This window comes from Bombus pyrosoma, linkage group LG10 (assembly GCF_014825855.1).
Source record: "Bombus pyrosoma isolate SC7728 linkage group LG10, ASM1482585v1, whole genome shotgun sequence".
Taxonomy (NCBI): domain Eukaryota; kingdom Metazoa; phylum Arthropoda; class Insecta; order Hymenoptera; family Apidae; genus Bombus; species Bombus pyrosoma.
Genome location: NC_057779.1, coordinates 1,105,900 through 1,119,678, shown reverse-complemented (window position 1 = coordinate 1,119,678; position 13,779 = coordinate 1,105,900). Strand labels below are relative to the sequence as shown.

The following is a 13,779-nucleotide window of genomic DNA, read 5'->3' as shown; positions in this document are numbered from 1 at the left end:
GCCGGAATCCTTTCGCGTCGAATGGCGGATAAAGAAAAAGGGGAAAGTGAGCGCGGATGGAGTCACGTTTAACGATTCGTCGACGCATCGCGTGGCTATGGTTAACGCTCACCTGAGAAAGGAATAAAAAAGATATAAAGAACGGGAGAGCCGTGGTACGAGATGGAAGTAAAATAGCGATGAAAGGTTTAAAAGATACGGTGCTTCTTTAGGAACAAAGAAAAAGCCTGATAAAGTTTTATTCCGAGAGAATAAGAAGAAGCTTGAAGAAAACAAATATTAAAAAATAAAGATGGTAACGAGGAAAATAATCTTTAAGAAGGATGTCGTTCGTTTATCAGATATCTTTTATTCTCTGCACCCGGAAGAAGAACAATGTTTATGAAAATTAATATTTTTATGAACACAAGTAGAAATTCGTTTCATATTCGTCGAATATGTTCGTGGAATTTTACATCCTAGAATTTTACATAAATTCAAAACCGCCATAGTCTGTCTACAACATTCGAACTTCGCGTAGCCCTTTAACACAGTCAAGACTGATCACATAGATGTCAGACTCACGTGATACATCTATTCCAGAATTCCACGTCTGTAAAGATCAACTTAATCAGCTACAATTCTTCAATCACAAATAAAAGGATCATTGAGTTAGAGAAGTAAATTGTAGGATAAAGTGTTCGAGGTATTAGATTGTCGGAAAAGTTTCTTTCGTTTCATAAGGTGATAATAGATGAACAACAATTTTTGTTTTATATTATTTTATTGAATTAGGTATGATCCATTTCGTTATATTTCTACTACTATGTTCATGCATAATTTAATAAACTAATATAAAACGAAAAACATTGTGCGTGTATTATTTCCTTATAAAACGAAAGAAACTTTTCGGACAACCTAATATAAAGATGAAGTGAAAAGATGAATATTCCACGAGCAGTCGATTTATCGAGACACGAATTGTAGCTGTAGAAACTATTGGAGACAATCTTGTCAAAATAACACCGAGCTGAAGGGAAAACCGTCTTCAAAACATAAATGCGTATTTTGCAATCGTAAAAGGAGTGCGCAGTTAAGACGACGGTACGGGAGCGTGTTGGATGTCACGAACTAACCCCTCCCCTCCCGTCCTCTTGCTGGTGGCAGGGGTTAAAGGAGAAGGGGGATGGAAAAGGAAATCCCGCAACAGGAAATTTGAATTAAAGCCGGTGGACGGAGAAGAGGGGCCATAAATCTTTTTACCGTCTTCAAACGGGGAAGAAAAATCCCTCGGGGTTGCGCGCCGTCCTGGAAACCAACCCCCTCCGGTGCGGTAGGAAAAGACGGACTACCCGGTGCAAAAGAAGGAAGAAGAAAACGGGCCGCGCAGCTACGACGAATCCTCTTTTCCCGGGCTTTTTGCCGGCTGCACCCCCTCTAATTTACTAACCTTATCGGCCTGTTTTCGAGCGACGCCGCCAGAAACAAAGGATCCTCCGCGGCGTTCGCTCGGTTTTGCGCTCGCCACGGATGGCTGGTCAAAGGCGCGCAAATTACGCCCGGATACACAACACCGGAAGCGAGATTACCAGGTCACGTTCCACGTACGCTCCGCGGCTGGTACACAGAGGCGAAAATTGAAAGAGAAACGCCGCGGCTGGAACGCGCCACGCCGGATAGAAAAGCTTGACGAATGAATATATAGGCGGGGAGCCGCGTGGAGAGGCGACGATAGAACGAGAGGCAAGCCCGGTTGTTTCGTTAATTAAACGAAGCTGCGTATCCGTCGCGAGCAATTAACCGGGACGGTTTGACGAACTGAGGGACTCGTTTCCGGCGACTAGCTCGGCTTGCCAACTTTAACGACACTCCGCGTCGACCGCGTCAATTGTATTGTCTCCTTACTCGGCGGATTCTCGAGCCCGGCAATGGCTGCTAGTTTCTTTGGCTACTCGGAAAATTATACAGTGCCGTCTTCTGGCTTTTGCTGGAGGATAGCGGCGGGATGCTACTGAAAGGTGCAATTTAGGGGTAACGTCGAGCTTCTTGCGAAGGCTTGCGGTGTTTATGGCACAGATGATTGGCTAGAAAAGCTGCTAGATTAATCGGCCAATGAATTGAATGCTCGGGTAAAAAGATTCTGCGACTAATGACGGAGTTAGCTTTCGTATAATACGAAAGAGGGAGAGGAATATGGAAGATATATTTACTTTAAAGAATTCATTCGACCCTCTGAAATTCCTGAAACTGTTAAAGATCCATCTGGGAAGACACCCTGTCTGTCTTATCGAAATATTTCTCCCAGAAGAAAAACATGGAGGGTTAATCGTTCCGCCCCTAACTCGCTGCATCAATAACACCCCTCGGTCCTCAAGGGGTTGGCAGCGTTCGTTATCGCTTAAAAGCATGGAAGAAAAACGAATGTGGAAGTGGATACTTTATATAAAAGACGATGGACGTTTGTTATCGCCGCTTTCGCTAGTTGCCGTCCAACCCCGCGGACGAAGGGTAACCAGCTACAGGGTAGCGTTTAGACGATGTCGACGTGGTCGTGTTTAGCCTTTCTGCGATGTCGCTTATTCTTCGTTGCGCGCTTGAAATCTATATCTATCTTGACCCTAGCTTCTCAGGTTCCTCGTACTCGTCTTCTTATTTCTTAAAGAGACCCGAATATCCTAAACTTTCGCCCCATTTCGTCTGGAAATTAGATTTTCAGCTCGGAGAAATCGATATGGGATTTCTAGAACTTTTCACTCGTAGAAGTTTAGCATGAAGTATCAAAAATGTTAAACGTAGGAACGTGAGAGGAATTTGAATAGAAAGTTTTTCGTTTTAAGTCGAGCTAACACGCAGACACACACAGGCGAAAAAGCGCGCGCCTATTTGAAGCAGTCACGATACCTTCAGCTTCGAATTAGTCTGTTACGCGAAGGGTGCACGCGAGCAACAACGTCAGGCTCAACTTGAAATTGAGTTGTCATCCACTCGCCGAGTTATATGGCGCCTTTATAATGTTGCCCGGGACCGTGATGCGAAAACTATTAAGTCCGAAACCTGATAGCCCCCCTTCTGTCTGGATCGAGGGATATTAGAGGTAAAGGGACGAGTTCGTAAGGGAAGCAACGTTCTTCTATTGGGGTTGTTTCGGGATGGAACATCTGTTGGAGATAATATCTTACCACGTATTCTTTCGTGCTATCTTTAGGACATTCGTTTGCTTCAATAAAACGAAACATCTAACGTTACCTCTTTCGGTCATTTAAACCCAATCGTTAAGAAATATCTCAAATTTGAAGAAAATCTTTTATTGACAAATCTTTTATTGATATTTTACGTTAAACTTTCTAAATCTTTTGATCGACTAGTAAAAATTTAAGATCCGCCACTGTCGAGTTCTCATTTCCTCCTTGTTACGCCACGTGGCTTTCCATAGGCCGTTATTCCTAACCGTCGCTCGTGGCATCGCATCAAGTAGCCCAACATATACAATGTAGCGGCCAACATCAAACAGAGCGAGTTCTAGAAACGTCGATTCGTTTCGTTATTTTAAACACACTCATAAGGTGACACGCGTGATCGTGGCGTGATCAGTGGCGTGATCGGTGGCATGGTGGGGATCGTCTCCCATGGAACACAAAGGGCCCATCGAAGGGCAATCAGTATCGATCGAGGATCCAAACGAAATGCACTAAAAGTCTCCAACGAATTACAAGTCGTCCAATCTATCAAATACAAAGTACATTGTAAAGTCGAGTCGAATCATTATATCACACTAATTGCATCATCTTTCAAATAATTTGTGGCGCATCATTATACTGTTGTTTATGTATATATTGTCAAATATATCATTTTTGTTAACTCTGTTAATTCAGTGTTAATCTCAATTAACCACCTCTGTCATCTTAACAGACACAGAGGAACGACCAATTCGCGGCGTCGATTTTCTGAATCGTAGCGAGAATTTACGCCTCCCGCTGACGCGCTTTCCTCGCGATCGCGTCTCTCCGCGAACGGTCGTAACACTCCTGTTTGTCAACTGTGACGCTAGATTTCTTGTTACTTAAGAAAACGAAAATTGAAATTCATTGTATCGTGGTAACAACCTAAACGTTTTAAAGTAAACGTTATTAATCGCTGATAGAATAAGAGAATACTTCTGGAGATCGAAAAAGAACGATTTTCTTACGCAGCTGTTTTCTACTTTCAGAGGGTCGAATCCTGGAGCTGCATTCCCCGGATGGAGTGCACGAGTGCTGGTTAAGAGCCGCAGACAACGCGGAGGCGAGTGTGTGGTTCAACGCTCTGCACTCGGCGCTGGCAGCTCTCACTTTAAAGGCACTGCGACTGGCCTCCGCGCTTCCGGATCCGCCGCAGCTTCAGCACATCGGTTGGCTGGCGAGGAGACACTGTCTTCAGGTGAGTGATCTTCCTCGTTTTATATTACGCAAGAGGGAGGGATTAGAGTGACAAAAACCGAAAAGAAGAAAGAGATAAAATACAGGACAGGTAACAGCAACGAATAGAAAGTGACAGATCATTTTTAAAAAATGAATAAGAAGGAGGAAATAAGAATAGTTGAGAAGGTAGCGGTAAGAATAGGGGGGGGGGGGTAATACGTAACAAACACGCGAAGATGAGATGGCAGGGAGATGAATCAAAAATTTTTCCGACACAGCGGACGGAGAACAGAAAGCAACATGCTAATAAAACGAAAAATAAGAACGAAGCGAATCGACGAGGAAATGGGTTGACTGTTAAAACGGCGTAGCGTAGTCATCGTGATTGAGCGGCAGGAAATGGAAAAAGATTGCTAAAGTATGGGTAAGAATCGAGTCAAGAGAAAAGCTGGTAGGAAATAGTTCTTTTTGAAGAAGGAGGACAGAAACGGGAAAAAGATAAAATATCTCGGGTAAAAGATCAGAAAAAGAGTAATTTTAAGAAAGAGACAGGGAAATATTGAAAAGAACCGTGTTTAAGAAAAAGATGGGTGGAGAAGGGTTGACGGGGAGGAAGAGAAATCTCGAAAGAGGAAGCAGAATGGAAGCGAATGTCTGGCTCTCGACGCGTTTTCTCGCGTTTTTCGCAATCGAATAGGCTGAGACTGCTCTTCCGCGAGCAGTTTCGCTCTGATGGAGGGTGACGCAGTCCTCTCAACGAGAACCAGCCCGCATGAGCATACCGGCAATTTGCCGCGTGCCCGAAAGCCTAGGCGAAAGCGTCGCGACGCGCCTCAACAGCGAAACATTCTTAATCGGCGTCGCCGAGAACGAAATAGGGGACGCGTACTCCCGCGTTCTTAAGAATTTTCATGAACCGAGGGATGATATTTCTAGGTAATTACTTTGCTGCTTTTCTTCCAAATTGAATTGTGAATGGAGGGAGGCGATTAAATTTCTTCTTTGGAAGTCGTGCTTAGGTTTCTTGTCGGAGTTGAACCTTTTATGAAATGGGTGAATCAATAGTTGGGGTTAAAAGGAGTACATACCGTGCAATGGGTAAATAACTGTACATAAAATGCAAATAAGAAGATCTTCTTTAAGTTCTGCACAGGGTTACGGAGTGAGCAATCAAAATTCCTCACTCTGATTTCCATTTTTACTTAAAGTATAATATATGTAAATACATTGTTGACATACTAATTGTATGTATCTGTATAACTAAATTGCAGAAGATCGGACATCTAGTGGCTAACAAGTACTTCTACTCTTACAAAACGGACTACGACATGAATTTCGTTGTATCACACTTGACAATTCACGGCGTTCTGTCGCTAATACAAAAAACAATGAAACTGAATACATATTTGCAATATCGTCTCGTAGAGCACGAGATTTCATGAGAATGTAGCTGCCATTTTACGCGATCATTATCCATGTTTTATACTTCTGCACTTTGATACGAATGTAGTATTTTTAATATATACTCCGTTAGTATTTTCTACTATTTCATAAAGACAGCGAAGTATCAACGATGTCATCACATTTTTGTGGAAATCACTTCCATCAAGGAATCCGAAAAGCACCTTGCACGCCTGTTTCCAAGATTATCATAACGATTCAGTAAGTAGCGGACAGTTTTCGTTAATAAGCTCGTTAACGTAGCGCGCGTTGGCGTAATGACGCGTCCGTCGTTAAACCGTCCTCTAATTACCCGCCGCTGCCGGATCGTTGGATCGCTGGCGATCTCCATTCGGCGAACAATGGCCACCGCTTTGACCGAATCTGTCGCCGCGATCTCTCTATCGATCGACAATAGTTAACCCCCGCAGCCTACCAATCAATTCGCCCGTGATTACTCAACGCGATCAAACTGGCGGTGTTCGCTTTTAAATTCGTTTCTGTCGCTGTGCCACGCCAACCCCTCTTATGCCAGGCTCGTGCGCCAGCCCTTTTCCCCACGTTTAATTATCTCGAATACGCGCGACGGTTCGAGAGGCAAAACGGGATCGCTACGGTTACCGCCACGCTCGACCGCATAATTAGATATCGGGATTCTTTCTACGAACGTAGCCACGGACAGGAAACTTCGTTACGGCGAATATTTTCCGCGAGTGAACGCGATACCCAGCACCGTTGCGCGGGAACAATCGCTGATAATTAAGCGACACGATTCGTTGCCAGCCGTGAGAACGTTTGCGAAGAAAAACATCGCCTGTCTTTTACGCCTCGGTGTACTGACGAATGGCGCCCGGTTGTACGTATTCTAAGGACCGCGCGCTGCGTGAGAATTTTATCCCTTTACTTGTGAATTAACAAAATTTTGCCCGAGTCATATTCGGTGCTTTTAATTTCGGACATCCGCCACTTTTTGTTCGTCCAGCCTGTAGTTCGAAAGTAGACAGATACAATTCGCAGAAATCAACTTCCACTTGTTCGGAAAGTAGAAATGGAAGAAAAAATAAGCACGCAAAGCATGGAATAACCGAGCCATAAAACTGTGGCGTTAGCAACCGAGATAAAACTCGTTGCAGCCGGAAGCGATCTTAGCGTCCCGTAACAGCAAGTTTCCCTACGTTGCCTGGCGTAGAGAGGCAAATCACCGTCTCTTTGACGCTTTCTTCCCTTTTTTATTCCTTTTCTCTTTTCTTCTTTTCCCTTCTTTCCGGTTCTCAAGACGAGAAATCGTTGGAATCAAATAGCGTGATTCGCGAGCACCGGAGGGCTTGCTCGATTGTAATTGGCGAAGAAAGTCCGTACACGGCGGTGACTAATTGTCGCCAAGTCGCGGCTTAATTATTTGGAACGATCGGGGATCGTTAATTACAGGCTTTCGTCGTGAGACGACAAACCTGGCTGATTTGCACCCTCTTCTTCGAGACGAAGGAAACGAACCGCGACCGAATTCGCGGTTCTCCGTGTTTGCTTTTCCCTCTGGTTCGCCGTGGATTCTTTCGTTCCTTCGTTTGCTTTTAAACACGGTTCGATGGTTAGCAGTTTCTTAACGCCTCCGGTGTCGAAGAGAAATCAAGAGTTTCGAACGAAGCTCGAGATCTGGCGAGAAAATTGTGCTGGAATATTTAACTGCAGGGAAATAGCGATTCTATTCTCGAACACTGCAATAATTTATTTGACGCTATTGAATAACACAATTTCCGAGTTGCAGCACATTTCTTTGTTTGATCGAAGCATTGTGTTTCATTCTAAAGTGCAATTTCCTACGAATTCTATTCTCGAACGTTTCTATACTTTATTCACGTCGCTTTAGAAATATAATTAGAAATACGTTTGTTTGTTTAGTCGGTGCTTCGTTTACAGAGTAATAACGATATCAAACGATTCTAGCTCGGTGTTTCAAGAAAGAAATACACCCTAACAAATTAATGATTTGGTTAATTTCCAGTTACACGCGAGCATATCGCGTTACGAGCGGCATTCCGCGATAAGGAGATTGATAGCCGTGTAAAATTGTTTTCCTTTGGAATTAACGATAGTTGGGTTCTTTCGGTGGTCAGTGGAAAGGAAAGGTTGAAATTGATGGGTTGATAATGCGGTTGGAGTTCCGTGATGTAGTCGTTCGAGATTGATAAACCTGCGAAACCTGTAATTGTCCTAAGCACTAAGCACCACTTTTCTGCCCAAGCAAAACTATCAAATAATTTAAGCCTATTGTAAATCGGAGTGCTAATGGGTAATTCTAGGTAATCTACTCGAGATTACACTTCGAACGAGTTGAAAAGCTTGCCAAAGTGTTAAGAAACAAAATGCCTGTAGAAATTAATGAAACTGTTATCCACCGATCGCGTTTAAAATCGTGTTTGCAGAACGAATACTGTTTAATTTACGATCAAAGTCGGATCGGTGGAATTTCAGGTTTATCGTAGATCTCTTCACAGATTCTTTCCATTTCAAGTTTGACCGAACTATTCCTGGGAATAGTCCAAAGGAAAATTACAAAATTGTACTTTCTTCAGAAAAATTCTAATCCCTTTCTTCGCACACACATGCACGCACGCATACACACACAATTCTGGAGACAGTTTCCAGAATTTTGGACGATTAACCACTTGCACTAGAAAGACGTGACACGCACGTCGAGATGCTTCTGTTCCAAAATCGTCAGCGACGTGTATACCACGTTGATAGGCATTTGCCGCAGAAATAAAAATGACGCACGCTGCACGTCGACTAACAGTCAGATCGGTCGTTCGTCGAGCTACAGTTTCAGAGTGCACGGCGTCACGTAGAGTCATCGATATCTTGGAAATATTTCAGAATAGATTATTAATACTAAAACTACCACAGCAGTCAAATTGACTGGTTTTACAATTTTATTTTAAAATTCCTATTTCATGTTATATTTTTTCCGTAATGATGTAATGACTTTCGCAACTAAAAGAATAATATAATGAATTTTATCTTGTTTTCTATGTATTCAAACTGAAAATAATTCCGTATCAAGGCTACTTATACCAATACCAGTCAAAATGACTAGTACTTGTCAAAGCGTAAAAGGGCCCTGCAATGTATTTATCGAACTCCAATTAACCAGTTTCCTCGTTTTTCAATTTCCCACCCGTTTTTAACATTTTTACTGCGTATTATTCGATATGATGATGTCAGTTATCAGGAAAATTACGGATCGATCGCTAGATCGCTGGATGCTAACACTAGAAATGCCACGCCAGTCAAAACGACTGGTTCTACAATTTTGTAAATGTGTCAATCCTCGTTTAGGGATCATAGTCCCAGATGGATTAATAATACCAAAAATGTACTACATAACATGGAACTCCTTCTGTAAGAAAGTAATAAATTAATAAATATAAAAATATTCTATTATCACGTATTTTTTAAAGATCAGTCATTTTGACTGGCTTTGGTAGAAATAACTTCGTGTTAACTATCGATAGTCCTAGTGTTAACGCTTTGACTGCGATTTGACGTTGGTCATATATGACCGGCCACGGTTTCTCCTGTGACGCCACGGTGGTCATTAATGACCGAAGCGCTTGAACTTCTTACAATTGTAAAAATTGAATGAAAATTGACAGGGCATTTTGAATATAACCGATGAATAGAAGATACTTTGAAATAAAAAGTGCCCCATTGAACAATTAAACATTTTTATTAGAACATCAATAAAAAAAAATGAGAACAAATCTTGCATCTAACGACGCACTGTATTTGAATCCATATCTTTGAGGGGTAATGTACGAATATTATTATAAACATACCTTAGAAAATAATCGTAAATGCTGCTTTATAATCATATAATTGAAATTAGAAGTGTACACACACCTTACTGTTCTATATAAAATGAGCAAATACCGTTTACTAATATCTTCTACACGTTTCAACGATATATTCTGTACGTTTTGCTTACGACGAAATAATGAATGCGAATGGTTTGTTGAAATAAACGAAGCCTTGTTACAATATGTCGCTGTCAACTGTTAGCAAGGCGCCACGGTGGTCACCCGTGACCACCAATAAGATAAACGGTCCATTGGGGAAGAATGTTGTCTTACATCATCAATTTGTTATTATCTTGCCGTTATATGCTTCGAATAATAAAAATACTCCCGTGGCGTCCTGAGCGAAACATGTGATTTCGGCGTGATAGTCAAAGTGTTAATAAATAAAATGCTATTTATTCATATCGGTGTAAAATTCTCTATGTAAGACCCTACCAACGCGCTGAGGCGCTGCTTAAAAGATTGCACTCGCAGACGCGATGAGGCATGTTATATTGTAGCGCACGGCACGTGCAACTGTGAGTTTATTGGTAGCGCAAATGGTTAAAAGGCGGTTTCGGAATTTTACACGCTTTAGACGATGCTGTATCCCCAAAGAATCCTAAGCTTCGGAATATTAAACAAACCAAGTTGCCCGAATTGACGCAAACATATCTATATCAATCTCCCTGGTTCTAATTACCGATCACGGCAATGTTCGCAATCGTGTATGGACCCTCCAAACTAACCTACCGAATATATCGACTCGGGATACGATAGATCGATAACTAATATATCCGATGTACGCGAGCGTTCGCGTATCGATGAAGACCAACCACCAAACGAAGGTGCTCGGGGAAGATGAAAGGGGGGAAGGGTACACGAGGTACCCGGCACATAATTGATTGGCATTAACGTACCTGATTGCCAATGCCTCACCCCTTTCAGTCCTCCTCCGTCGTTGGAAACTCTCCCGCGGGGTGCTTCCGATATCTGTCATCGTCTCTGGGACGGCTAACAGTGTTTGAAGATCGTACCAATAATCAGGCAATGCCGGCTACCAGGGCCGAAGAATCAAATAGAATCAAATTCCGTTTTCGGAAAGAACACGCAGATAAAGAAAAAAGACACGTGAATTGTAAAAACTCAGGGACATATTTTATTATTATTATTATTATTGTTATTGTTATTGTTATTAGTATTAGTATTATTATTATTATTATTATATTACGGTCCGAGTCTAATAATAAGTAGAAAAGAATATGGTAATAGTAAATATAGTAGGGAAAGCAAGCTTGAAAGGAATAAAAAGTAGAAATAATATTATTAAAAAGTATAATAGGATAAGAGGGTATTCTAGAACTTCGTTTTAAAAGTAGATAAGCGTCCAGAGAATAAGTCCACGTTTTCAGCGTATCGATTTGTTCATTTAGTAATTCTACTTAGTGGATTTCGAGAAACATAGCAGATGTTTCGATGGATGACGGCAAAAATGTTGATCTCTTTTTAATATGTCCAGCCGGTGCATATAGATTGATTTGTTGCAAAAGACACGCGCAGCTGGTTTTGCCATTAATAATTTTATATAAACGCGGAAGGTCTGCTACAATTATGTGGTTCTCGAAAGTATTAGGTTGTCCCGAAAGTTTCTTTCGTTTTATAAGGAAATAACGCACGCGCAATGTTTTTTTGTTTTATATTAGTTTATTAAATTATGCAAGAACATAATAATAGAAATATAACGAAATGGATCATACCTAATTCATTAAAATAATATAAAACAGAAATTGTTGTTCATCTATTATCACCTTATGAAACGAAAGAAACTTTTCGGACAACCTAATGGATAGGCTGATATTATCCGAAATAGGAAGTTATGTTTAAATACGGCACTTTAATAACTAATTTAAAAGCAGGAATTTGTATTGAATGTGTCGAATGAAGTATAAAAATTAGAGATGAGTCGGTTGACAAGCTACCGAGCTATAGACAGAATTGAGGACTCGTACAAAATTAGAAATTAAAAGTTTGGTAGATTCTTTGAGATTTGAACTATTTATTTGAAGTTTGATAGCCGCTTCACTGATTTATTTTGCAATGAACGTTTTAACGACGTTTTAACCAAAATCTAAGAAGATTTCCTACTAATTAGAAATGTTTAATTTGTTGCTCTGAATTTTCTTCTTAATTTAAACTTCTACATGCAAGATGTCTGTTAGAGTTGCTAGTTTCCCTCGTCAAGATGAAAAATGTTGAACATTTCTATTAGAAGCAACTGGATGTACCAATGGACATTCACAATCCTCGCAAGCCTACAACATTAATTACTCCTGAGAAATAAATTGAAAGAACAAAATCATTATACAAATGAAACGCATAATCGACGAATCCAAGGATACAGATCAGAATTAAATTACCGGAGACGGACAGACGATATGCAAGCAGAAGATCGTTAGGATGGTTAATGATTCAGGGCAAGAATTCAGGTAAATCACAGGTGACACGAGCTTCGAGCCTGTCAGATCGGTTAATCACGCAGGATTACGCGAGTTTATCATGGCTGTTTACCAACGAGTGATTACTCGCGCGAAGCGGATCGCTTTTGCGGAGGCTCGAGATTAATTTTCAGCGTAATACCATTGCCGAACGAGAGCGAAAGAGAAACTACTCGATATAATCTACCGTACGAAACAGGTATATCGAACAATTATTATCTTCTGCATGTAGCTGTCACCATCGATCCTATCAACAAAATTTATCCTCAAATTTACCTTTTGCAAATACATCCATTCACGCGACGCGTAAGATTCGGCGACATTAAACCGCAAAATACACGAGCAAGTGTCGCCAAAGAATTCCCATTGAATCGCATTAAAGTCCTCCACAACCTCCGATTAATGGCGATCCCTTTGTGTCCCTTTGAAAATTTTAGCCTAGTTCCTGACGTTGTCCGAATCAAAGTTGTCGGTGTTTCAACAGGACCACGTGAATAATCAGTTAATACCGACGTATTAGTCGTATGGGTAGTCGTATCGGAACGAGGACCTCTAACGAACGCCGATTGACGAACTCGTAACAATCCGACGACTTTGTCCGTTGCTGGCTGAAAATGCGATTTCGAATAACGGATTACCAACGACAATACGCTCCACGGTATTTTGCCCTCTTTTTGTCAAATCGATAAATGAAACGATTAATCACGAGAGGTAAATTCGCTAAGCCAGCGTACTCTGTTCGAAATCTGCTGAGAGGAATGTCGACAAAGAAAAAGGAGGGAGACAGGAGAAGACACTGTTAAACTATGCAGGATTTCCCATTCCCCTGTCTTATCCTCCCTTGTTTCAAACGTGTAGTTTGTTTCAAAATTCGAAGATTCATATTGAAATCGGCGCGATCTATTGGCCGATCGTTGTGAATTACGATCGGACAACGATCTGTAACTGATCTGAATCACACTGTCCTCAATGGGCTATTCATTCGCACACTGTGCGCTACGCCTAATCTATTTTAGACTATATTCTATAGCCGATCGATCTAAATCACAAGCGTGGACTGTGGCTGACTGATGTGAATTCAACTGTACTCTGTACCGACCGATCGATCTGTCGAGTCTCACCAGTAGCCTATTCCGCGTTAATCTTCGATGATCTACAGTCGTTCGATTGATCATATCTCGTTTACAAGTAGGTGTCTCTGTGTCTAGCGAGTGGAACAACAAAAGTCGTAGGGGAACGAGAGGAGAACAAGGTTCACAAAATCGAGTCACGAACGGTGGCTCGATTTTACAATAATGGTCGCGAGCCAGGATCCTTGATAACGATACAATTTATTCGGGTAATCAGCGTAGCAGCCGGCAACATAACGTTTACCAGGAAAATCCATAAACAGGCGAAACCGTTCTAGCACCGGTGTTCCACGAGATTATCCTCTCCTCTGCCTCCAACCCGGAAGTGCTCCGAATATCCGACCGGATCGTTTATTAAATAATATGAGAACCAAGTTCCTGGATCAACGGCCGGTAAATCACATCGGCAAACAAGGCGCCTCCGGACTAATTAACGCCCCCCTTCCCCTGTATAGGTGTTCGGCCGTTCGACGAACGAGCTATTGTAAATTGGATTTCCGTA

At 41.6% G+C, this 13,779-nt stretch overlaps 1 protein-coding gene across 4 annotated transcripts in view; it reads left to right on the top strand.

Moving 5' to 3' along the window:
- The window catches only part of LOC122571301 (beta-1-syntrophin), a 364,855-nt gene that overhangs the window by 285,440 nt on the left and 65,636 nt on the right, over positions 1–13,779 (top strand). For all 4 annotated transcript variants that reach the window (XM_043734871.1, XM_043734870.1, XM_043734872.1 and 1 more), the window contains exon 4: positions 4,187–4,395. In XM_043734871.1, the coding sequence (XP_043590806.1) occupies positions 4,187–4,395 (209 nt within the window). The remainder of the gene's footprint in view (positions 1–4,186; positions 4,396–13,779) is intronic.